This window comes from Vulpes lagopus, chromosome 13 (genome assembly GCF_018345385.1).
Source record: "Vulpes lagopus strain Blue_001 chromosome 13, ASM1834538v1, whole genome shotgun sequence".
NCBI classification, from domain to species: domain Eukaryota; kingdom Metazoa; phylum Chordata; class Mammalia; order Carnivora; family Canidae; genus Vulpes; species Vulpes lagopus.
The window spans coordinates 3,576,137-3,601,245 of NC_054836.1; the positions used below are offsets into that span (position 1 = coordinate 3,576,137).

The window sequence follows — 25,109 nt, forward strand, 5'->3', positions numbered from 1 at the left end:
TTATGACCTCCTCTAGCCCAATCCCCTAGCACTGGAATCCCTGGCAATATCAGACTTACTCTACTTGGGCTGTTCCAGATATGGAACTCATGCCTCTCTGACAGCTACACTTAAGTTCTCCCAAAATCTGATTCCTTGTGAGTTTTACTCTTCTGCCTCCATATATCCTTCTAGGCTCTACCAACAGCTAATAACACCCCAAGAATTCCCTTCTCAGGCAAGTCAGACCAGTTTCCCTGTTACTCATCTGACTTTCTAAACTTTTTAACTTCTTATTATAGAAAATTTCAAATGTCCAAGGAAGCAAAGAGAATAGTATGATAAATCTCCATCTACCTACAACCAACTTCAACATCAATCAACTCATGACCAATTGTGCTTCCATCTATCATTTTGATTTCCTTCACCAACTTGGTCATGACATTTATCTCATAGGTGTGGTATGGCCAACCCAGAGTACTAGCAGCTGACTCCCTGGTGACATCCCATTTCTACTACTATAGCCTAACAGTCCTATTACATGTGTGGCAGCCACGCTGTTCCTTCATAATGTGAATTCAATCAACTCAAACTCTTCAACCAGAAATTGTGAAGAAGGGTTTTTGGAACTCAAGTGAAGGAATTTACATTACTCCCAATGATTTTCATCTTATCAGATTCAGCCCATTCCTTCTGGCTATCATGATCTTTTTTGGATCTAGATTCTAATATTTATTTACCATCCCTCCCAGCTTTTATGATTCCCCTAAAATTTTGGAAAGTAGTGAGTCATCTCTATCCCGAGTTTTAAAAAAAAGTATATGAAGTAGAATGAATGAATTAGAAAAAGAGCAGAGCCAAAATGGATCAGGAAAAAGCCTTTAGTTCAATTTCTTACTCTACAGATGAGAAAACTAAGGCTCAGAGAGTCTATTTATGGTTCAAGGCTACCCATTAGGTAAAAGCAAGACAAGCTAGAGGCTAGGCCTGATGCTCACTGCTCCCGCCAACCCCTACCACTGTTAAGATCTGAGGAGAGAAAATGTGGGTCATCACCAGCTAGGTTAGTGACAGGGGACTACTGCAAACTGATTTCTAGTCAACTGCCCATAATAACCCACTCATCTGGCAAACAGTTATCAGGTGTTGCTCTCTGCCAGGCCCCACTGACCTCAATGACTTTCCCAGTCTCTTCTACTGGGAAGAGATTAGGTTGCAAATCATTTTTCTCTGTTCTTACTTAATTCCTGCATTATGTAGAACTATGTTAGGAATGTCAAAAATGTTCATAAATAATAAAGGATTCACATCTATTAGAAATGAGAAATAGTTTGTTATTTAAAAAGCCACAAAACAGCTCATTTAGAGGAGACACTTAACAAAATATACATCTTAAATATTCAGCCCTCAAGAATCCTCCGTGCAATTGTTTCCATTTCTAAAACAGAGGACTGAATGGGTAATAATTATAGACACAATTCACACAGTAACTTGGGTAATACACAAAAAAACATCATGATGTTTTTCTGAGATTTCTCTTTGTGGTTCACTAATCACACACTGGGAAGGGCCCAAAGTTCAAATGTGTGCAGCCCAGGGGACCTCCCAACAAAGTGGCAGCACACTGGGGAGGAAAGGGGGTGTCTTTCCCTCAGAGGGAAGCTTGACAAAGAATCCAGCTTCTTATCCAGTCCGCTGCCACTATCAACTGTCAAACCATTTGCTCCTCTTTGCAAGAGGTGCTCCTTTTGAAGGTCTCAGTAATTTCTGCTTATATTGTTCGACCAGCTGGTTGAAGCGGATTTCAGTCTTATTTCCCTTAGCTTTCTTCCTAGGGGCCTATAAATGAAAGGTAAGGAAAAACAAGATAATCAATTTCAAGCATTGACTATCACCTCACGTTGACACCACTCAAGAGAGAAAATAACGAATCCTGTTTACCATAAGAGGTGGATTTCCAGAGAGTTACTCCTACCAAAACCCAAAAGGAATCATCCGCTGGCAAGAAACCGGACCAGGAATGCCTAAGAGAAGGGCCGAACTAAACCACTATGCAGGTGCTTCAGAGCTCTTGCTCTCAAATGCTCCTGCGAGTCTTCTCACAGGTGAGTCAGCCCAGAGTTTGCATCTTCTTGCTGGCCCTTTCCCTCAACAAGAATACTGCTTATGGGATTTCAGAAATAGAGCTCTATGATATAGTATGGTACGGGTCAGAGACACAGATTCCTTGAGTAGGAGAAGCTACTGCTTCTTTCATCCTTGCAACTTAAAAGAAAGGCATTAGGGAAGGGGAAAAGAAAGCTTGACCTCAAATGTTCAAGAATGTAGAACCACAATTTTCTACTAAAAGGAAATAGGGCTGCTTGGAAAAATGGCTAATGCCAGGACCAGGGAAGAATTATGTAAGATGAGGTGGGACATCTGGTTGTACCAGAAAGCAAGGACACCACCAAAGACAGGGTCAGATTGGAAGGACTCAGGAGCCATCCTGTAGGGCCTTCTGCTGGCCTAAGATGGGACAAGAATAATAACTGCGTTTGGTTGCAACACATCAAATATATAAAAACTCAGGAATCTGTAATACTAAAAAGATCTTACTGGTCACCATAGGAGGCTGGTAGGGTACCAACTCATTGCTCTGAAAACTGATAAACAAAAATGAAATCAAGCATTTATTCTGCCTTTTCTATACAAATGGTATTTCATTTGTATAGTTGACAAGGGAAGATTCTTTTCTTTAGAATTCTCCCAAAACAATGCAAAAGAACTGAAAAAAAGAACCAAAAAACAAAAAACCCAAAACCCTACAAAATCACCATTCTGTACCTTTTATTGAAATCATGGATCTAGATAGTAATCATCAATGGGTGCTAAAACCATTAAGTGAGAGGCTGATGGAAACTTCACAAATGGAAGACAGGTGGACAACCTTCAAGCCTGCAGATCTACCGATTAACCTGAACATCACTAAAAATGGGGCAACCAAATGTTATGGGCCTTAGGATGCTGACACAACAGAAAGCACCACCCATGAAATATTCTTGCCAAGAAAACTGAACTTGAGGGGCAACTGGCTAGCTCAGTGAGTGAAGCATGTGACTCTTGATCTCAAGGTTGTGAGTTCAAGCCCCACACTGGGTGTAGAGATTACTTAAAAATAAATAAAATCTTAAAGAAAAGGAAAAAGAAAAAAAAGAAAACTGGACTTGAATCTAATCAAGCCTATACATCTAATTACCAGTTTATAGGCAATACAGGGTATCACAGGCATCAATTAAATGACACCACAAGGCAGCAAGCAACTAAACTGAAAATGTAATGCATTCTAAAGGGCAAATGACTCAGTTTCTCCAACAAATTATCAGCATGGAAAAAGGGGGGGGGTGATGAAGCAGAGTGAGTATTATAGGGAAAAAAAAGATTTAAGAGATATAAAAACCAAATTAATGGGTGGACTCTGGATCTTAATTTGTACTAGCCCAACTACAAAAGAACATTTTTGAGTCAACTGGGGACATTTTAAAATGGGCTGCATATTAGATGATGTTAAAGGCTTCTTACTCATTTCATTAGATATAATAATGGCATAATGTACACATACTTTTAAGACCTAGTCAGTTAGGTCTAGTCAGTCTAGTCAGACCAGCATTCTGAGGTACTTTTCTGAGCAATAAACCATATTTTCATCTAAGGCATATTTACATCTGAAGCAGAATTTAGCTTACTATATATAATCTGGGCAGGGGGCAGTATGTATGAGGAATAGGTAAAATAAGATAATTGTTGAAGTAGAGAAACTAATATACAGGTTCTTTCTACTTTTATTTTACTTACCTATTTATTTATTCCTTATTTACTTTAAGATTTTTTTTTTTTGAGCAAGCTCCATGTCCAGTGTGGAGCCCAACCCAGGACTTGACCTCATGACCCTGAGATCAAGACCTGAGCTGAAATCAAGAGTCTGATGTTTCGGGGATCCCTGGGTGGCTCAGTGGTTTAGCGCCTGCCTTTGGCCCGGGACATGATCCTGGAGTCCCAGGATCCTGGAGTCCCAGGATCAAGTACCACGTCAGGTTCCCTGCATGGAGCCTACTTCTCCCTCTGCCTGTGTCCCTGCCTCTCTCTCTCTCTCATGAATAAATAAATAAAATCTTTAAAAGAAAAAAAAAAAGAGTCTGATGTTTCTATTTTTAAGTAATCTCTACACCCAACATGGGGCTCAAACCTAGGACTCCAAGATCAAGAGTTTCAAGCTCTACCAACTCAGCCAGCCAGGTGCCTCTATTTTTTTTTTTTAAGTTTATTTATTTTTAAAAATGACTTCTACACCCAACATGGGGCTCGAACTCATGATGCCAAGATCAAGAGTCACGTGCTGTTCTGAGTCAGCCAGGCGTCCTAGGTTTTCTCCACTTTTAGAACTGTATACCGCAACACCCTCTAAAAAGCTGTGGTTTGCATTAGCTGCAATCCAGAAGCCCTTCTTTTTGCTTAACTAATCAGGGCACAAAAGTGGCTGCCAGCTGTGGCAGAGCCCAGCCATCCCAAAGCCTCGTGCCCTACAGAACTCACCTGGTTGGAAGGTAATTTTTGCTTCTCTTGCTTCTGCGAGTTTATCTGGGGCTTTGGCTTTTTGGGAGGGAGAGACTTCACTCTGCCTTTGTCCCGCAGCCTGAAATAAGAGGTCAGGTAAAATGTCACTCTGAATTCTCCGGCTAACTGGCACCTCTGAGGCTGTCTCACCCACAAGATAAAATTCCTCTTCTCACACTGGCTCTTTCTTAGCCCAGGAGAAGTCATTCTAAAAAGGAATACTATAACAGAATACCCGAAGGTTCAACATTTATATACCTTTTAAAAAGTTTTGGCTTAAAACTTCAAGGGATTCTCAAAAACCTTCATTTGTTTCACAAATATTTTGTAAAGATTAACTTGTTGATAGCACTAATCTGCTGCCTCAAACAGGATCTGCAAGATAACCCTCAGTAGATAGGCCTCAGCTGACAGAGACAACCCTCTGGACTGGAGGGGGCTTTCAGGAGAAGAAAATGACACGAAAGCCGCCAGGAGGAGGATCCTCTGTGACCCCTCCGCTAGTGCTATTCCGGCCTCCAATTGTTCCAAGAGCCACATCTGTTGGTGTCAAGATGCCTGCACATTAGCTCTTTCTGGGGGACCAATGCAGTACTAAACATATCTTTCATCCAAACAACAGCCACAAAGAAGAAAAGGGCTAAGCAAAACCAAACCCTTGTAGAAGCAACCTGCTGTTCTATACCATTCTGCATCTCACCTAATTTTGGGGCCTCGGTGTGAGGGGAGCACCAGGACCTTTCTTCTTTTCTTTCCATCGGGCAGCTCCACCTGTTCCACTTCAGCCTTGGTCTGGAACCCTGTCCACGAAGTAGAATGCACCTTCCCCTTTTGCTCCAGGGGGGTCTTGCTTTGTTCCCGTTTGTGGTTTTGAGCTGCTTTCTGTTGCTGGTCTTTTCCAAGTGTTGGTTGTTCCTGCTGGGGCTCATCAGTTGCAGGCTTGGATTTCACTTTTTGCTGCATAAAATAAGACACTGCCATCTGTTTCTGGATGAGGTTTATCTGCTGGAAACACTCAGCAGAAAAGGAGCTTCATGGAGCTTAGTCAAAGAAGGAGAATTCTTCCCTTGAATAGTTACAAATTATAGGAAAATGAATACAAGTTCACAGGCCCTGACATGGTAGCAGACAGTTACCAGGCTGAGGGACACAAAACCACCACTTCCCTTTCCATATGCAGGAACAGAGGAAAGTATATGCATGCCCAAGACTCGAAGCCAGTAGGAAGAAAGAAAAAAGAAAAGCCAGTTGCATGGGGCAGCAATTACTAAACAAATGTGTGATGGGAATCCTAGAGGGAGAAGAAAGAAAAGAACAGACAAAATATTTGAAGAAATATGGGGTGAAGGCAGCCCGGGGGGCTCAGCAGTTTAGCACTGCCTTCAGCCCAGGGCGTGATTCTGGAGACCCGGGATCGAGTCTTGCATCGGGCTTCCTGCATGGAGACTGTTTCTCCCTCTGCCTGTGTCTCTGCCTCTCTCTCTCTCTCTCTCTCTCTCTCTGTGTGTGTGTGTGTGTGTGTGTGTGTGTGTGTCTCATGAATAAATAAATAAAATCTTTAAAAAAAAAAAAAAGAAAAAGAAAAGAAATATGGAGTGAGAATTTACCAATCTTAGTGACAGACACTAAACCACAAATGCAGGAAGCTCAGCCAAATACCAAACAGGATATATACCAAAAACAGGTATATCATACCAAACTGTAGAAAATCAAAGACAAAATGAAGATCTGGAAAGAAGGGGCGTGGGTTAGGCTAAAGAATACCTTATCTACAGAGAGACAAAGATAATATTACACTGAATTTCTCTTCAGGAGCCATGTAAGAAATAAGCGAACAGAGAAATACCTAAAGTTTTTGGGAAAAAAGACACCAACCTAGACTTTTGTATTCAATGTGATCATCCTTCAAAAGTGAAAGAGAAATAAAGACTTTCTCAGACAAACAAAATTAAAGGAATTTGTCACCAGGGGATGGGTCTTGCAAGAAAGGCTAAGTGAATTTCTGAGAAGGAAGAACGACATAGGTCAGAAACTCGAGTCTATATAAAGAAAGGAAGAACATTAGAGAAGGAATAAGTGAAATGAAGACTAGGAAAAGATGCTATGAGAAGGAAGGCACAGGGGAACCTGGGTGGCTCAGTGGTTGAGCATCTGTCTTTGGCTTAGGTCATGATCCTGGAGTCCTGGGGTTGAGTCCCGGATCAGGCTTCCCACAGGGACCCTGCTTCTCCCTCTGCCTGTGTCGCTACCTCTTTCTCTGTGTATCTTATAAATAAATAAATAAAATATTTTTAAAAAGAGAAGGAAGGCATAAAGTATGTTACGGATTTATATTGCACTGTAATGGAAGAAGAAACAGAAGATCCACATTAAATTAGTCTAATTATTGATACAACAAAGATTATTCTATGCCTGTAATATGCCTGTCTCAATTTCTAAGTAAGGGTACAGAGGGAAAGAATAGTGACTACCTTTGAGGACTCCTGGTCTAATGGAGGACAAGAGACACACAAATAACGCAAAGTGAAAAACTAGAGACCTTAAAGAAAGGTTCATGAAAGTATAAGTAATGGGGTCTTACCTCTTTTGAGAGAGGTGGGAAAATGCTTCTTGAGGAAGCACATTTGATCTGATTATGGAAACTGTAGAAGTATCCTTGAGTCAGGGGAAAGGGACACTTTTACACAGAAAGAGCAGTATGTACACAAGTATAAGCAACAAATAAAGCCATCTGAATAGTTTTTATTAAGCCACTAGTTTCAGAATCACTCTGAAGCAACAGCTTAAGGCTGTAAGTAAGTGTATTCCTAGAACAAAGCTGTCTCAAACAAGAACCAGATCCCAGATTTTCGTACTCAGAACCACTGTATTAACCACTGAAACTGCTCTTCTATTGGTCAGGCCCATGGTACACACCACAAAGAGTGCAGATGTTTGATATATAAGCAAATTAAGGTATATTATCAATGAAAGCAGTAGGAGTTATGGAATCAAGAATAACCCAGCCTTGGGACGCCTGGGTGGCTCAGTGGTTGAGCACCTGATTTTGGCTCAGGGCATGATCCTGGAGTCCCAGGATCGAGTCCCACATCAGGGTCCCTGCATGGAGCTTGCTTCTCCCTCTGCCTATGTCTCTGCCTCTCTCTTTGTCTCTCATGAATAAATAAATAAAATCTTAAAAAAAAAAAAAAAAAAAGAATACCTGGCCTTCTATATCTGAGGGCTAGAGGGGTAAGAGAAAGAGTGCTGACTATGTGCTGACCATGCACTGTTACCATTTAATCCTTATCAATCAGGTGAGGCAAATCCTGTTAATCCTATTGTACAAACTAAATTGAAGCTGAGAGGTACTAACTTGCCAAGGAACTCAGGGGTACAGCCTGAGTCTGAACAGGAGCATTTCCATTCCCATTCGTTCCTTTATACCACACTAGATTAAAAACAGTACTAAAACTATCAGGCATCATACTCCTGGAGCCATCTAAGAAGGAAGAATTATGGAAGAGAGAGCTGAAATTTACAATGTAAAACTTTCATCTGGGCCATTCCCTTTGACATGTACTGTCAACCAAACACTGTACTGGCATTGCTCATTGCTAGTAACGTCAGCCTGATTCTCCTCTTTCTTTTCCCCTCTGTGGAGCTATCACAAGACAGGCCAGCAGAGAAGATGGCCTGGAGAGTTCTAGGGAACTAAGAGTAAAGTGTAAAAACCTAATGAGATAGAGACCTACATCAAGGGTGCAGAACCACAAACTCAATAAAATAGGCGTTTAACATAGCCTGAAAAAAAAAATTGCTTTAACTGAAATATACACTTAAAAATAGCAAATTTCATGTTATGTGTATTTGACCACAATTTAAAAAAAAAAAAAAAACAAGCAAAAACAGAAAAACATTTCAGTTCTGTACCAGGCTGCGCTGAATCCTCAGTTCCTTTATTTTAAGTTTCCTTCGATCCTCCAACGAGAACTCCACTATTGGTCTCTGTGTCAGAAAGAGAATGTCATTCATTAGATTTCTTAATTTCTGAGAGCAATGAGCTGAGCTATCCCCCACCACTGCCCTCTCTCCTGCTCACTTACTCTACTCAAAGGTAAGGGGCCATTCTGCAAGCAGTCTATCCAATTTAGATTTCAAAACCTTCTGATCATCTTATCAGCTGAACCACTGCTTAATTCCCTCACTAACTGGCTCCTCTTTCCTACCACACATAAGTCAGAGGACACTGGACATAAAGCAGAGAAATGGTTTTCTGCAAAGGGCCCTCAGAGGAATAGGTCTCCCCACAGGATGAGGCTCACCTTCAGAGGCCCAAAGATCTCTGGATTGTTGTTGATATGGCGAAGGGCTGTCAGGGCATGCTCGTGCTCCTGGAACTCTGCAAAGGCATAGCCCAGGGACTGACCCTTAACTTTCCCATGCACTCCTTTGAGGTCTCGCATCACCCGACACTATGAGTAGAACAAGAGAAAGAAGGCATGATTACAGGATGAGAGCATGAACAGACTCACTGTGAGATCAGGTGGCTGGGACAGAATCCTCATCCACATCACTGCCACAACAGCCATATTATACTGGACTAACATTTACCAAGGTCTTATTAGCATACATCTACTGAAAGCACAAAGCCAATTAAATAGATACTTTCTGGCTTTCTAAGAGTTTACAGAGATCAACAAAAAACCTGTAAATAAGCATGTAGATGAAAATACCCCCCAATTAAAATAGCCAACTGTGGACAATACATACAAGTTCAAAAGTATATGGTACTTTAAATTGTGTAAGTTATCACTGAGGATGAAGCGCTGTCCATAGATCTCATCACTGAAGAAGCCACTCAGAAAGGAAATTACTGAAGAAGGAAAAGAGGCCTGATGGCTTTAGTTAAGAAAGGCACTGAGAGGGATCCCTGGGTGGCGCAGCGGTTTGGCGCCTGCCTTTGGCCCAGGGCGCGATCCTGGAGACCCGGGATCGAATCCCACATCAGGCTCCCGGCGCATGGAGCCTGCTTCTCCCTCTGCCTGTGTCTCTGCCTCTCTCTTTCTCTCTATATGACTATCATAAATAAATAAAATTAAAAAAAAAAAAAAAAAAGAAAGGCACTGAGGGGTGCCTGAGTGGCTCACTTGGTGAAGCATTTGACTCTTGATTTCAGCTCAGGTTATGATCTCAGGGTTGTGAGATCGAGCCCCATTCAGGCTCCCTGCTCATCAGAGAGTCTGCTTCTCTCCTTCTCCCTCTGCTCTCTCTCTTTCTCAAATAAATAAATAAATCTTTAAGAAAGACATTCAGGTATGGGGAAGGGCCTGCCTAACATATAGCCTAAGGATTACAGCTGAAGCTTCAGCTGGCTTTGCTCAGAGCTCGGATCTTCTCTGGCATGATTTGCCTTAAATCCATAAGCTGAATGTAATAGGTGTCCTGGGACATCAAAGATACCATACCATAGTAGCATATCTTGGAAAAAGCTGTGGTTCTCATGTAATCGAGAAATCTAGGTATTAAGGATACATGGATGCTGCATTTAGTATACTTCCAGTACCTACATTGTCCTAAGAACTGTGCCATGTACTACACGGAAGTTAAGAAAAGCTTAAAATGAGGTTCCTGTCCTGAAGAAGCTTACGATTTTGGTGAGATGCTATACCAACACGTATTAAAAAATTAAAGAGAAAATTCAAGGGGTGCCGGGGAGGTACAGTCAGTTGGTTAAGTGTCCTTTTGCATTCAGCTCAAGTCATGATCTCAGGATTGTGAGATCGAGTGCTGCATAGGGCTCTATGCTCAGTGTGGAGTCTGCTTGAGATTCTCTCTCTCCCTTTCCCTCTGCCCCTCCTGCTCATGCTCTCTCTTTCTCTCTCTCTCTCAAATAAATAAATAAATAAATAAATAAATAAATCACTCTTGAAAGAAAGAAAGGAAAAAAGAAAGACCCCTTAAAATGACAATAGTGGGATCAAAAAATAAAATAAAGAGAAAATTCAATGCAATGCAAATACAGTAAAACACATGAATTTCTCTGATGACAGGTTTTCAATGTACAAGCACTTATTAAATATTGTAGATGCTGATATGAGAAATTACACAACTGACCTCTATGCCAGTAACACTTTGAACAGTTTTACTAAGAGTGGTGTCAGATATGTGCTGATATGTTCACATTCTCTCATGTATTTCCCCAAATACCAATGCCATACATTTTGAAGAGATTTTCCAGGATTAGGAAAACAGTTTATAGTCATAAATCAGAGCAAAGTAGATTTCTAATATTGGCTGTGTTACTTATTCAATAAATATAGATTGAGAGATTACTATGTTCCAGGTACTCTGCCAAAGACTGGGAGCAATGAGATACCTGCTCTCAAAGAGCTCAGGAGAGCTGGTCAGGAGAAATGACTAGCAGACAACGACAGGACCATGTAATCATAAGTGCCAGGATGAAGATTTGCAGAGGGTGGGGCAGAGAAGGCTCTGTACTCTTATGGAGTCTCATCAAGTTTTGGTGCAAATCCAGTGTTTGTCTAATACAACCGCTGAAGACCCACATGACTCTTTGTGCTTACCACACAGCACCGAGGACTCTTTTCGTACAGTAAGAGTACTGTGAATGGAAGTAAAATATTCTTCTAAAGAGCAAACTAGACAGATTATTTTCTCTGCAAGAAAATTAACACTATAGCACCTGCTATGATGCTGAGCACACAGCAAGAATTCAAATTAATTCATGAGGACAGACATTTCCTCACATTGTGCTACAATCTGGACAGTGTGGGTGAAAGGCAGTTCTAAGAAGAGAAAACAAACAAATAAACATGAAAACTGCCAAACTCAGCCTCATCTGTTGACAATGCGCCCAGAAGAAATTCTGTCAATCTGCTAGCACCAAAGCCTGGAATAAATGCTCAATCTGACCCAGGACAAGTACCAAACTTCTAAGTGGACGGGGCCAGCTCTCACCTCCTTGAGGCGCACTCCCTTCTCCCCTCTGGTGGCATTCAGTAGAAGCTTCCGAAGTTCTTTGTCATCCACACCTTTTGGGAGGTTGTGCAGGCACAGCCTGGTCTGGGAGACGAAGATATTCTGGTCCTTGAGTTTCTGATGCTTTAGCAGCTCAAACTGAAAGAACAACAAATTGTTAACAAGACAATCTACCCTTTAAAAATGCAAAAATAAAAAAATAAAATAAAATAATTAAAATAAAAAATAAAAATGCAGGTTCATAATTCTCCAAAAGGAAAGAACTGTGGCCACCACCCCCACCCCCCCACCCTTCAATAACCACACATATGGACAAAAGAAGGGAAATCACCTATCTACCACCTTATGAGGCCTAGCATAGGGAAAGAAAGGTTCAAAGAGGTAAAATGGTGGGTAGGTGGTAAGATCTTGGGCTCTAGATTCAGACTAAACTGGAAATTCATCCTTAACTGGAGAAGTTACGTGAAATTTTTTAAGCCTCAGTTTTTCCCTCTACAAAGTGAAACTTTAGCTCAAAATACCAATCTCTTAGCACTAATGTAAGGCTGAAATAAGGTAATATACAAAAAAATCCCGAACTCAAAACCTGGCCCAAAGCAAATAATAAATAACACAGTGGTTAACATCTATGCCCAATCCTTGTCTGCCCACCAACTCAAACTAATTATCTAGTCCTTCCAAAAGGAAATGGAATTTATTTAAAGAATACTTGCTAGAATGTTGTCTCAACTCTGCCACCTTGAGGAAGAAGAATGTCCATGACCACAGAAACAAATTTTGCTTCACACACACAACAGAAACGAATTTTGCTTCTAGAGCATTGGCCTCAACTATGCTGCACAAAACACCAGTCCCAGGGCAACATTTGCTGAAGTGAGAGGATAATAGTCTTCTTCTGGTGTGTTTTTTAAAATCAGTTAGTTGAAAAAGTTTTAATTTTTTGTCTTTTACTAAGTCTTATTTCTGCTATTCCTTATTTAGTAAAGGACTAACAAATCACAAAATAAACAGATACTCTGGAAATGAATATTAAAGGGTTATTTGAAGAGACTTTCATACCTGAGTTCAACAGTATGATTTTTCTCCCAGGGAAAGCTCCACCTGCTGTGAATTATGCATATAATCTACAGAGCTTTTTGCTACAAAAATTTGTTCTAAGGGAAAATTAAATGTGTCATTATCATATTGTGATCAGAAAAGGGCATACAGTGCCCCCTAAATACCATGATTTCCAGAAGATCACTACCAAAAAACGTGAACCCAAGTCTAGAAACTGTACATAGGAAAAACACACTGCCTCTTAGTGTCATTATATTCTCATCTCTGTTCATCTTCTGTACGTTCAAGCTCCAAAGCTCATTCTTTTAATGGTCATGCCTCTTTATCATTCTAGGCTGCCTTAACTTTTTGAAAGTAGGCTACTTGGGCAAAAGTTAAAAATTACTAGGAATGAGGGGCACCTGGGTGGCTCAGTGGTTGAACATTTGCCTTTGGGTCAGGTCCTGCATCGGGCTCCCTGCTCATGTGGAGCCTGTTCTCCCTCTGCCTGTGTCTCTGCCTTTCTCTCTCTCTCATGAATAAATAAATAAAATATTTTTAAAAAATATTACTGGGAATGAATACTACTAAGCAGCAAAAAACTCAATGTTATCAGTTATCAGTGGAAACTCCCATGATGTGGAGTTTTCCTAAGATGATTTTATAATCTGGACATAACTCCCTACCACAAAAGGACATCTTAACTCTTCCTTCTAAAACCCACATCTACCCCTTCCCTATTAACTCCAGCTCATTCTGATCTTCCTTTCTTAGGTTACTCTGCCTTCATACTGATACCTAATTATATATAGCCTTAGCCTCTAAGTGTCTACTCCGTGATGTAGAAGCATACTATTTGGCAAACATTTACTGCTGAGCATTAGGAATTAAAGAATAAGACACAGTCCTTATAATGGCATACAACACTCATATAACATGATGTACAATGTTGGGTTATTTGCTGTTTCACCAGTGTGCTTCCCTGTAACAAGAGTGTAAGCAAGCAGGGTCTGTGATTGATGCTTGGCTCTCTGACAGGCACCTCCAGCATTCAATAGTTATTATTTATTGATTTATAATAAGTCATGCAGAACCTGAAGGCTGGTGCCTAATCTACCCACCCGTTCTCTTTTGGCCATATCAGCAGCACTCACACCCTCCGCAGCCTTAGTCCCAGCACGAATCACTGCAAAAAGAGGGAAAAAGGCCAAGACATCAGCAAGGGAATTTTCACTGAGCAACAAGAGGAATGTGATTTGAATGATGCAAGCTCTTTGTACAGGGCCCAGAGGACTATGCTGGCCAGGACATAGTGGCATTTGGGTAGGTCCAGAAATAGGCTACAGGGCTAAGTTCTCAGCTCTGAGCTGCTATCAAGGACTAAAACTGAACATTTTGTGAATTTGTTCCTCTTTTTCCTTCCCCACAAAAAGCTTCATGTATATGCCCAATGTCAGATGGAAAGGCCTAGAAAAAGTTCTGAAAATATGTACATTTTAGGTATTCCGGATACAAAAATGCTCCACCTATAACCTGCCCTTGGAATTTTGCTGTTACTCATGTATTTGGAGGCCAGTGCTAAGCAGTGAATTAAGCCAAACTGAAAACAGCCACCTGGCCATACAGAGGCCTACAGCCAAAAGCTAAAGGCCTTACATCACTAGTCCAGGCTGTGCAGCTGTGCAGTAGTAGGCTGACAAATACTGTATGACCTAGAGGAAGGGATTCTTCTGGGGTTTTTTTGTTGTTGTTCAGATTTTATTTATTTATTTGACAGAGAGAGGGAGCACAAGCAGGGGCAGTAGCAGGGGGAGAGGGAGAAGCAGGCTCTCCACTGAGCAGGGAGCCTAATGCGAGGCTCGATCCCAAGACCCCAGGATCACAACCCAAGCTGAAGGCAGACGCTTAACCAACCGAGCCACCCAGGTGCCCCTCTTCTGCTTTTTTTTTTTTTTTTCACTGAAGCTAATTTCTGATTACCTTTTTGACATTAAGGGAAAGGTACTGAGTGCAAATTTTAAATCTATGACTAATCAAGAGTAATTTTAGTCATAATTTTCAACTCCTTGAGAAAAACTATCAGAAATCATGACAAGCAAAGGTAATTTGAGCTTTTCCTCCCTCTTTGCCCTGCTAATCCTCCAACCTAAAGATCTCAAGGCAAACAAGCAGAAAAGAGAATGAGGGCAGCTCCAGTGGCGCAGCGGTTTAGCACCGCCTGCAGCCCAGGGCGTGATCCTGGAGACCCTGGATCGAATCCCACGTTGGGCTCCCTGCATGAAGCTTGCTTCTCCCTCTGCCTGTGTCTCTGCCTCTCTCTCTCTCTGTGACTCTATGAATAAATAAAGTAAAAAATCTTAAAAAAAGAAAAAAGAAAAGAGAATGAGACTGGTTAATCCAAAACCTGAGTGACGGTTTCCTAACAGAAAGCCATATTTGCTAAAGTGGAATAATGATGTAACACTGTTGAAGAACACATGTGGGTTTTTAATTTGAAACATGCCCCCAAACATACTGTTGCTGGTCACTGTCACAGAACAGGGCCTGCTAACTCAAAAGCCTGGTTCACATCTCCCTTCCACTACTCACAGCCTTCTCGGGCCAGGTAGAGGTTCCGCGTTCCAGTTGGCTTCTTCACCTTCTTGGTCTGGAGCTTTGCAGCCTCATCACGGGTCACTGCCAAATCGACCCTCAACTGCCGGCCATCCAGTTTAAGTCCACCACCCTGTAACAGATTGCAATTGTCTCTCTTAAAATTAGTTAAAAGGTTAAAGACTAAGTAAGTACCTGACAAGGAATGCCAAGGAAAGGGAAAACAGCAAACCCCAATTATGCGATGGAACCAACCCACAGGATGTCTTAGCCTAGGTGGCTGCAAGTGGATCACTTAGCCTAATATTTTAGAATAGCTGTGCAAAAGGCCATGTGTATACTTAGGGCAGTTAGCAGTAATTTATTTTATGGGAGTTGATTAGGCCCAAAGTAGGGCTAAAGTGAGGAAAATGGATCTATAAATAGCCAAATTTTTAAATTCTAAAGAAAGCTAATGAAATGATAGTGTTAACTCTACTTAAGAGAATTTAAGAGATAAATGGGCAACACAGGATACCTCAAAACAATATATACTTGGTTACAGAATATACAGAAAAATCCATCACCCCTACATTGTCTCTCATTTATTCCATTTCATAGATAACCTTAATCCCTTCTTGTCCCAACTTTCATGTCATCAGGCTACAATATGGGCTGACATACAGTGATCAATAAATATTAGATACATTATTACACCTGTTTCCACACTTATAAAATATGTATAATAATTGATCTTTTTTTTTTTAAGTAGGCTCCATGCTCAGCGTGGAGCCCAATGTAGGGTTTGAACTCATGACCCTGAGGTCAAGACCTGAGCTGAGGTCGAGTCAGACCCCTACCAACTAAGCCACCCAGGCACCCCAGAGGTATAACTGTAATTACCTTATATACCACTGTAGAACTGATATTAAGGATTAAATAATACATGTAAAGTTTAATGCCTAACACACACTAAGTGCTCAATAAGCATTAGCTTTATTATTATTACTATTATTATTATTATTATTATTATTATAGTATTGACAGTACTAATAAAGCTGTGTATAAACAGCAAATGCTGGCCTTAGGAGTCACTATCCCCTAAATTATGGGATAGAAGAAATGTTCTCCTTACCTCAGTCTCTGGAGAAGCAGCTTCAAGGCATTTCTGAGCTGCTTCTTGAGTCATGAACTGGGCAAATGCACAACCTACACAGAGAAACAAAATTAAGTGAGATGCCAAACTCCCATGGCCCACCAGGATGCCAAAGATGACACGACAAATGGTGCCAGCCTAATACAGAGTGGAAGAGCATGTCCTTTTGTTAGACGCTATGAGACATGCACTGCATCAAGTACAAAGGTTCCAAGACAGATAGGACATGTGCTTACAATGGAATTTTACTATTACTTCATCTTTTCCAATGCTTCTTAGAGCTTTAGTCTCACTAACTGCTCTCCTTAGTAACAAAAAGCCACAAGATATAGTAGAGAAATTCCACTTAAATCAGCATTTCTTAATGCTTGCCTTTTAGAAGGCTAAAAAATGAGGCAGGAACCCTGAAATTAATTACAGATCTCACTGTTATCAACTAATTAATCACATCATCTCACTGCCACTTAGGAGACATCAGATATGGGCAGACTGGTCTCTTGGAGTCAAAGTTCCTGGCCTCTATCACATGAATACAGCAGTGAACCAGAAAGCCAGAAGCTCAATTCTTGACTCATACTCTAGAATTTGCACAAACTCACCTATCGCTGGTTAGATGCAGAGCCAATCAACCCATCCTAATTTCTACTATTGATAAAAAGCAGTTTTTATCAGTAAAGAAAAAAAGTTCACTTTATAGTAGACTCCAAAAATGAAATACAAGTTTCATAATATTTTGTTAGTATCCCTTTATACAAATTTAAATATTCCCTCATATATGAAAAAAAATGTCATATTTCCTAGAGCTACTGGGGCATTGACTGAACTTTTGTCCTCTATGAGAATAAATGGCAGCAGACTAAGACAACACATGGTAGGCCAACCCAAGAGTCACCATCTAGGTGGGGTCTTCCCTGCCTCCTCCAGGCAGAGCGAAGTGCCCCATCTACTGGTCCTCCAATCACATCTCTTCTATTATAGCGCTGGTCAGGTGGTATCTTCCCAAATAGGACAAATGTCTCAGGAGTAAGGGCCATGTTTTTAGGCTGCTAGCACCTACTATAGTATCTGGCATTAATAGACACTCAAGAAGAAGAAACAAATGATACAAAAAGAAAGGAAGGAAGATTGAGAGGGAGGAATGTTTCTAATTGACAGATTAGCTTATTCATCCAATATGAAGAAAATAGGTACTTCTCTTTGAATGGGTAAGAATTATAACACTGGGTCAGTATTGACTTTAGTCTTAACACTTCCCTAAAAGTCCACAGATAATTTTTAGCTCTCCTAGACAGTGAAATGGCATGCTAACAGGGACAAATGATAGGAGGCAGCCAAGGCTGCATGAGAAAGCAAAAAAATTTATTAAGTGCTAGAAAAAAACAATGTATTTAAAAAATAATAATGAAAACTACACTTATTAAGATCATTAACTCTCAGCTAATATTAATAGGACAAGAAAGATTGAGAAAGTCAACTATTGACCACATTCTGAAAATACCAACCCAAAAGACTACTGTATCATAAAGAAACAAAAGATATCAAAGTAAAGCAATATTCTACATTACTAGGAACATTCTATGCAATTTTAGTTGCCCATTTTTAAAAAAATATACTGGAAATGAAGAAGGTCCAAGAAGTATAGTTGAATATTAGAGTTGAAGACACCTTCAGTGATTATTCCAGTTCAATCTACTCATTTCATAGATAAGAAATTGAAGCCTGCAGTGGTTAAACAATTTGCCAAAATCACCCAGCTGGTCTATGGCTTAGCTACAATTAGATCCCTAATCTCCAGGAAGCAGTTCAGCTTTCTTTCCATCATACTGCCCTACTTCTATCTTTTTGCCTAAGGAAAAACCGAAAATGATCAGGTCTCATCAATTTGGAAAGTAAAGTTCAGAATAGAGGTTCTTAACCCTTGAATAGAGTCCAGAGAGCCCACAAATCCTCAGAAGTGGCATTTTTCTGGAGAGAAGGTTCATAGCTTTTGCTAAATCTCGAAGCAAGAACCAGAATGAATTAAGAACTCACTGCTTAGGAGAATGATTGCAGTTGATGAAATGAAAGATTATGAATAGACTGAAAAGATGCTGCTCCCCTAACAACAGTATACTAGAATGAACTGGGGCCAATCCTTAAAAGTTCAAAAGAAATAGCTTTAGGGGAAAAAAAAAATCTAAGGCAGCAGTCCTGTTATATACCATTTTCCTTCTGACTGTTGCCACTGCAAAAAAACTTGTTAGCTTCCATCTCTAACAAAAGCAACTGAAAAAGATCCCAGTAATTTCAAGCAATGTGGAATGATTAATACCCATGAGATGCTATCACATTTGAAATTCAAAGAAGAACAACAAATGGAATTCATTACCCTAAAGTAAATAAGCAAGGGCTTAAAAAAAAAAGCTTAGACAAAATTGTGGCTGGCAGCACCATTAAAGATGCTGAGTTTGATATCTTGGAAGACAACCTCAGAATGTCCTTGGTGTTTCTCTGAATCATAGAAACCTGGGCTGGATGGACTGTAGACCCCTCAGAATGGCACACATTACGCTCTCAAGTAACCCAGTGTCCATGGCAACAATCTCTACCTTTTTAGGGCCTGACAAGCTGACAACAAATACCTTTAGAATGCTCTGTGTCTGGATGCAAGACAATACGGACATACTTAAGATCTCCAAATTGCTGGAGGAGCTCCCCAAGTTCGTCTTCCTCTGAGTCAAAAGACAGGTTTCTATGGAAGACAGGTCACAAGAAAAGTCAATTACAAAAGTGAGATCCTGTGTTCTAGTACAAGGTGAGACACCAAATGGAGTGGTATTCTTGCTCACAACCACCCTCTGTAGTTTAAGAATAGCACCCATAGATAGGGGAGGCCCCAGTGACCCCACCTCTGATGTGTGACTCTCCCCCATGGCTAGCATTAACTGGCCTTTCTATGTTAATCAGATTCTCTCCCCCAGAAAGTTAAAACTTAAACAGACATACATTAAGGCCAGAAGCTGTAGATGCAAATTCATTTCAAAATAGCAGGACCCCACCCAAAGGAAACTTCTAGGAAGTGGAAATCTGAAAATGTCCTGTATCTTGATCTGAGTGGTGGGTACATGGATATATATGTATGAAAAATTTCACTGAGCTGTACATTTAGATTAACGCACTTTACAGAATATATATTATACCTTAAAAATGAAAAAAAGAAAGGCAGTATTCTCAGAGAAAAGATCACAGCCTTCTACAGCTGAGCCCCAAAACATCCAGATTTTCATCTCCTTAAGGTTTGCTCTTCCCCTGCTTTGACCCAGTGAACCACTCAATGTTCACCCAACAAACCTGATTTCTCATTTAAATTGGCCAAAATTAGTTTCTCTTATTACAACCAAAAGATTCACAGCAGGCTAATGAGACAAGTCAAGAGTGTACATGTGTGTATCTGCCCGCCTCTCTCAATTACGCATTTTCCCCTCTGTGTTGCTGTGAAATCGAGGTTTCAATTTAAACTTTACAAAAGTCAGAAAATTCTTCAAAATAATAACTCAAAAGCAAACACAGTAAAGTTTACTAAGTGCAAAACAAGAAAAGCACTTATTCCTTTTCATGGAATTAAAAAATATTGGAAGTGGGCACCTGGGTGGCTCAGTTAGTGTCTGCCTTCGGTTCAGGTCATGATCCCAGGATCCTGGGATTCTCCAGCATGGGGCCCCTTGCTCAGTGGGGAGCCTGCTTCTTCCTCTGCCTCTGCCTGCTTTTGCCTCACCCTTTGCCTGCCGCTTTCTCTGCTTGTGCTCACTTTCTCTCTGTCAAATAAATAAAATCTTAAAAAAAGTTGGAAGATTTTGTTCTACTAAATTCCCATATACTGTAAAGATCCTTCATTTCCCCAGCTATTCACACCCTTCTAGGGTAAAAACAGTCCTCAATAAATATAATTTTTCTTCTCTACACTCAGTTAACCCCATAAACAATTCCATCTTACAAAGTAACTGAGACAAAAAAGATTTTCTGCAATAAGACATCCTAGCCACATTACTTCTTCTAATTGGTCTGTGTATAGTTTTTTGTCTTCCATCCTTTACTTTCCTAAGTTTTTTATTAATTAAAAGATGTGGAAACAGTAAGGAATGGTATCCTCGGTATTAAAATCACAGGCTCCTAAGTATAACATTTCCCCTTTCTTATTAGACAAAATCCTCTACAAATACAAAATTATTTATATGGCCATTCCAAATAACCAAGTAAAAACAACTATGAGAGACATGCCGTTAAGGCAGAAAATGGGCTATAGCATAGCTTGTGGAGGCTAAACTCACCTCTGTAAATAGCTATGATATGGGCATGTGTGCAGGTGTTCTTTGAGTAATAATTAAGGTTAATATCTTGTGTCTTTTTGCTCATTTAGGAAATTTCCTAAATTTCCTACAATAAGCATAAATTACTTATATAATAAAAACAATCTTAAAACACTCTACAGGAAAATAAAGTACACATCTTTAAAATAAGACCCAAATAGCCCTGGTAGGTTGGCACTTAAGAAAGGAAAAGAAGGCATGCCTGAGGTGTCCTGAAGATGTCCTGACTCTATAAAACAGCCAACTTACCACAGTCAGTAGGACTAAAATAGCAATGGCAACATGAGATAAAACCTATCTCCACTTGACTTCCTCCCTTAAATTTTCTTGGAAACCAATGGGATGCCTTATTTTATTCTCGACACTACTTTGAAAGTTAAGTTAGGTATGAAGACAGAAATTATCTGGGACAAGTGGTATCACCCCTCTACAGCACTTCTCCTAAAACAAAGGCAGGAAGCAAGATGTTTCTAATAAAGAACTGATTTGTTCCAAATGATGCTACCCCAGTTACAAAGAATGAAATGTAAATGAGGACAAAATCTGGAGACTCCCGCTCTTTATCTTCTGGGTGCAGTTCTGATTCTCCTATATTCTCACTGTTTGCTATGTTCCTAGGGCCAGATGTATTAATGATCCAATTTTCTGGCCTACCTACCAGAAATAGTACTAGAAAACAAAAAGAGTGGGGCACTTGTCTGGCTCAGTCCGTGGAGCATGCAACTCACAACTTGGGGCTCTGAATTTGAGCCCCACCCTGGGTGTAGAGCTTACTTAAAAATTAAATCTTTCAGAATGTCTGGGTGGCTCAGCAGCTGAGCACCTGCCTTTGGCCCAGGGCATGATCCTGGGGTCCCAGGATCGGGATCGAGTCCCACATGGGGTTCCCTGCTTCTCCTCTGCTTATGTCTCTGCCTCTCTCTGTGTCTCTCATGAATAAATAAAATCTTTAAAAAATAATAAATAAAAATAAAATCTTTCCAAAAATAAAGAGAGACAAAGAGAGAAGAAGGAAAAAAGGAGAAAAGGAAAACCTGTGAGGGCAACACAAACAGCACCTCTTGAGGTACAAAGGCATACCTGATAAAAACAGTTTTCCCTTCATTCACATCAGAGGGTAACTTCCTCTTCTTTTTCTTTGAGATTTGCATATCTAAAGTAAAAAGAAAAACAACAAAATGAAAAAGACTTAGTGCAACCCAAATGACAAGGGGCTAACTTAGATATATAAAAACCTTGCATAAACAAATAAGAAAAAACAAAATTAAAAGTGAACAAAGGATATACACCTAAATACAGGAAAAGACGCTCAAACTTATAAGAAAAACATAGCACCAGTAAAAAGATACTGTCTTTCATTCCAACAAATTGGCAACAACTTAATAAAAGAATGAAATCCAATGTGGTAAGGATATGGAAAGAAAGACATTCCTATATACTGTCAGGACAGTCTAAAGGTTTAGAACATTTGAGGAAAAAAAAAATAGACATTCACACACACAAACATAACTACTGGACCTGTATGTGTATGTGTACACCCCACATTTGGTTTTGCTTATAAAGGTATTAAATAGATACACAAGACACTTTTAACTTTGGTTGTCTCTGGGGAGGGGCCCTAAAGTGGCTGAGGACCTGGGTACAAGGAAGATTTACTGTTTGTTTTTAAAAATAGACCTATATGGCTCAGTAGTTGAGTGTCTGCCTTCGGCTCAGGGCATGATCCGGGCCGGGTCCGGGGATTGAGTCCTGCATCCGGCTCCCTGAGAGGAGCCTGCTTCTTCCCCTATGTCTATCTCTCTTTCTCTGTACCTCTCATGAATGAATAAATAAAATCTTAGGGGAAATAGAAAAAAAGACATATATGTTTATAGATATATAACAATTCTGAAAGAATATGAAAACAACAGCAGTGGTTACTTTGAGGGACCCTTAGGGGTCTGGTGAGGAACTTTTCTCTCTATATTACGCTCTACTGCACTATCTTTTTAAATTTTCTGCCATTATTATGTATTGGCCCAATAATTTTTTCAATGTAAAGAATGGTTAAGAGACAGATAAACCTGGTTATTGAATGCAAGGTCTCATAGTCCCCTCAGTACAGAAGCTTCTCTGATTCTAGGGTGTCTCCCATTCTCTCCTCATGGAAAAAACTATTTCCTCAGATTTTTTATATGGCCAAACTGACACACCAGACTTAACCTAAACAACCAGTTATTGACCATTCCTCATTCTGTAATGACCTGCCTCCCTCAATAAATGAGTTTACACCCAACATTCTTTATAAAGGTGGCAACTGGGTTTGATTACAGCTTTACAAAATGCCCCAAGAGGTCTTTATCCCTATCTCAATTCACAAGAGTTGTTTAAAATCCACTTGGTGTTAGAATATAATATCCTGCTTATCCAGTTATTCATTCACCTTGGATAAACAAGAGAGAAGTAGTGCCTCAGCATTAAGCCAGGTTTTAAATTCCCTGAGAATCTTAACCTTCAAATGCCATTCCAAACTAATTTTATTTTTTTTTTTATTTATTTTTTTTTTTTTATAAAAAAGTTTCTTTTTTTTTTTTTTTTTTTTTAATTTTTATTTATTTATGATAGTCAGAGAGAGAGAGAGAGAGAGAGAGAGAGAGAGGCAAAGACACAGGCAGAGGGAGAAGCAGGCTCCATGCACCGAGAGCCCGACGTGGGATTCGATCCCAGGTCTCCAGGATCGCGCCCTGGGCCAAAGGCAGGCGCCAAACCGCTGCGCCACCCAGGGATCCCTCCAAACTAATTTTAAAACAAAACAAAAACCTTTAGAAGGAATATAAGGGTATCCTTTTCAGCACTGAAACATGAATCTGACAGACCACTTTGGGGTCCTATTTAATGAGAGGTGTGCACTGAACTGATGCACATTTGTCAGTAACCGGTTTTAAATGTAAAAGTGTCTACAAAGATCCCCAGGCTAAATGTAAAATGTCTACAAAGATCCCCAGGCAAACCTTCATCCTCTTGCTCTTCACTGTTGGTGTCACTCTGAGCCAGTTCCTCTCCATCAATACTATCATCTCTCTCCTTCAGGCCGCTGTCTTCGTCAGAATGATCCTCCTCACTGCTCTCTGCAGGTGCAGCCCTCCTGACAGGTCTGCAATGGCACAGTTCAGAACTAAGGATCTGGGCTGCCAGAGGGGTCTATGCCCCTTCATCACACACATTACGTCTGCCGTGATGGGAGCAGGGAAGACCACTGCTCCTCCCAGAGATAATCCTAGATCTTCTTCTGTTGTCTCAGAACAAGCTGAGCTGCTTACCTCTTTTGAATCTGTGCAGGCTTGGTCACCCTTGATTCTTTATCCTCCTCCCCATCTTCTTCCTCTTCTGTATCATCCTCTTCTTCCTCTTCCTCTTCCATATCCTCTTCTTCCCTACCATTCTCTTTACTTAATTCCTGATGTTTAGGTTCAGGCCTCTTCTCACCTACACACAGAGATAAAGAGTCAAGAATTCATTTAGAATCCAAAACAAGGTTATTTGAACAGAGTAACTAAAACCCTAAGCTCCTAGTTCCTTGGGGCTAGGACTAGAACTTATAACTATAAAAAAATACATTTTACATAAATATATCATAAAATATAAAAAATTATATATATTTTTTTCTTACCACATGTAAGAGAAAGTATGAGGGAAAACCACAAAAAGAACAACAAAAACCCCTCATGACTGAGATTCCCTGGAAGCCTGCCCCATTCATCAGAAGCCTTAAGGTTAATCAGGCTCAGAATGAGAGAAGTAGCAACTGAGTGCCCACAGACAGCCTGCCATTGTGCACCACAGCCAGCACAATGCTTACTATGGTGCTCAGCCACAAACTTTCATCTCAGTGAGTTCTGTTCTCTGAGCTCCTGGTGGCTTCAAAGCCACTGCTTTCTAAAAAACAAACAAAAAACAAAACAACCCTCAAGTTTTAAGTTTCCCTATTATTTTTATTTTTAACTTATTTATTTGGGAGAGAGGGAGCATAAGCAGGGAGGAGGGGCAGGGGGAGAGGGAGAAACAGACTCTCTATTGAGCAGGGAAGCCAGATATCGGACTCAATCCCAGGACCCCAAGATCATGACCTGAGCCAAAGGCGGACACTTAACCAACAGAGGCACCCAGGTGCCCCAAAGTTTCCCTATTCTTTTTTTTTAAAGATTATTTATTTATTTATTTAGTCAGTCAGTCAGTCAGTTAGTCTTGAGAGACACAGAGAGGCACAGAGATATAGGCAGAGGGAGAAGCAGGCTCCATGAGGGGAGCCTGATGTGGGACTTGATCCCAGAACCCTGGGATCACAACATGAGGCAAAGGCAGATGTTCAACGACTGAGCCATCTAGAAACTGCCCCAGTTTCTCTATTCTTAATATTCAATCGCTATTAAGAAAAGTTGGGAAAGGACAGCCGTCAGGGGGACAAT

General features: G+C 40.4%; 1 protein-coding gene across 2 annotated transcripts in view; it reads right to left on the bottom strand.

Annotated features, from left to right (window-relative positions):
- Positions 1 to 1,290: 1,290 nt before the first annotated feature.
- RBM28 (RNA binding motif protein 28) overlaps positions 1,291 to 25,109 on the bottom strand; it is a 31,155-nt gene continuing 7,336 nt past the window's right edge. For both annotated transcript variants that reach the window (XM_041728293.1, XM_041728294.1), the window contains 13 exons: positions 23,964 to 24,129; positions 23,655 to 23,797; positions 21,745 to 21,817; positions 18,940 to 19,049; positions 16,298 to 16,371; positions 15,181 to 15,316; positions 13,713 to 13,777; positions 11,533 to 11,691; positions 8,877 to 9,026; positions 8,485 to 8,559; positions 5,273 to 5,529; positions 4,552 to 4,651; positions 1,291 to 1,818 (listed from right to left, as the gene is read on the bottom strand). In XM_041728293.1, coding sequence (XP_041584227.1) covers positions 1,684 to 1,818; positions 4,552 to 4,651; positions 5,273 to 5,529; positions 8,485 to 8,559; positions 8,877 to 9,026; positions 11,533 to 11,691; positions 13,713 to 13,777; positions 15,181 to 15,316; positions 16,298 to 16,371; positions 18,940 to 19,049; positions 21,745 to 21,817; positions 23,655 to 23,797; positions 23,964 to 24,129 — 1,643 coding nt within the window. In that variant the 3' untranslated portion in view covers positions 1,291 to 1,683. The remainder of the gene's footprint in view (positions 1,819 to 4,551; positions 4,652 to 5,272; positions 5,530 to 8,484; positions 8,560 to 8,876; positions 9,027 to 11,532; positions 11,692 to 13,712; positions 13,778 to 15,180; positions 15,317 to 16,297; positions 16,372 to 18,939; positions 19,050 to 21,744; positions 21,818 to 23,654; positions 23,798 to 23,963; positions 24,130 to 25,109) is intronic.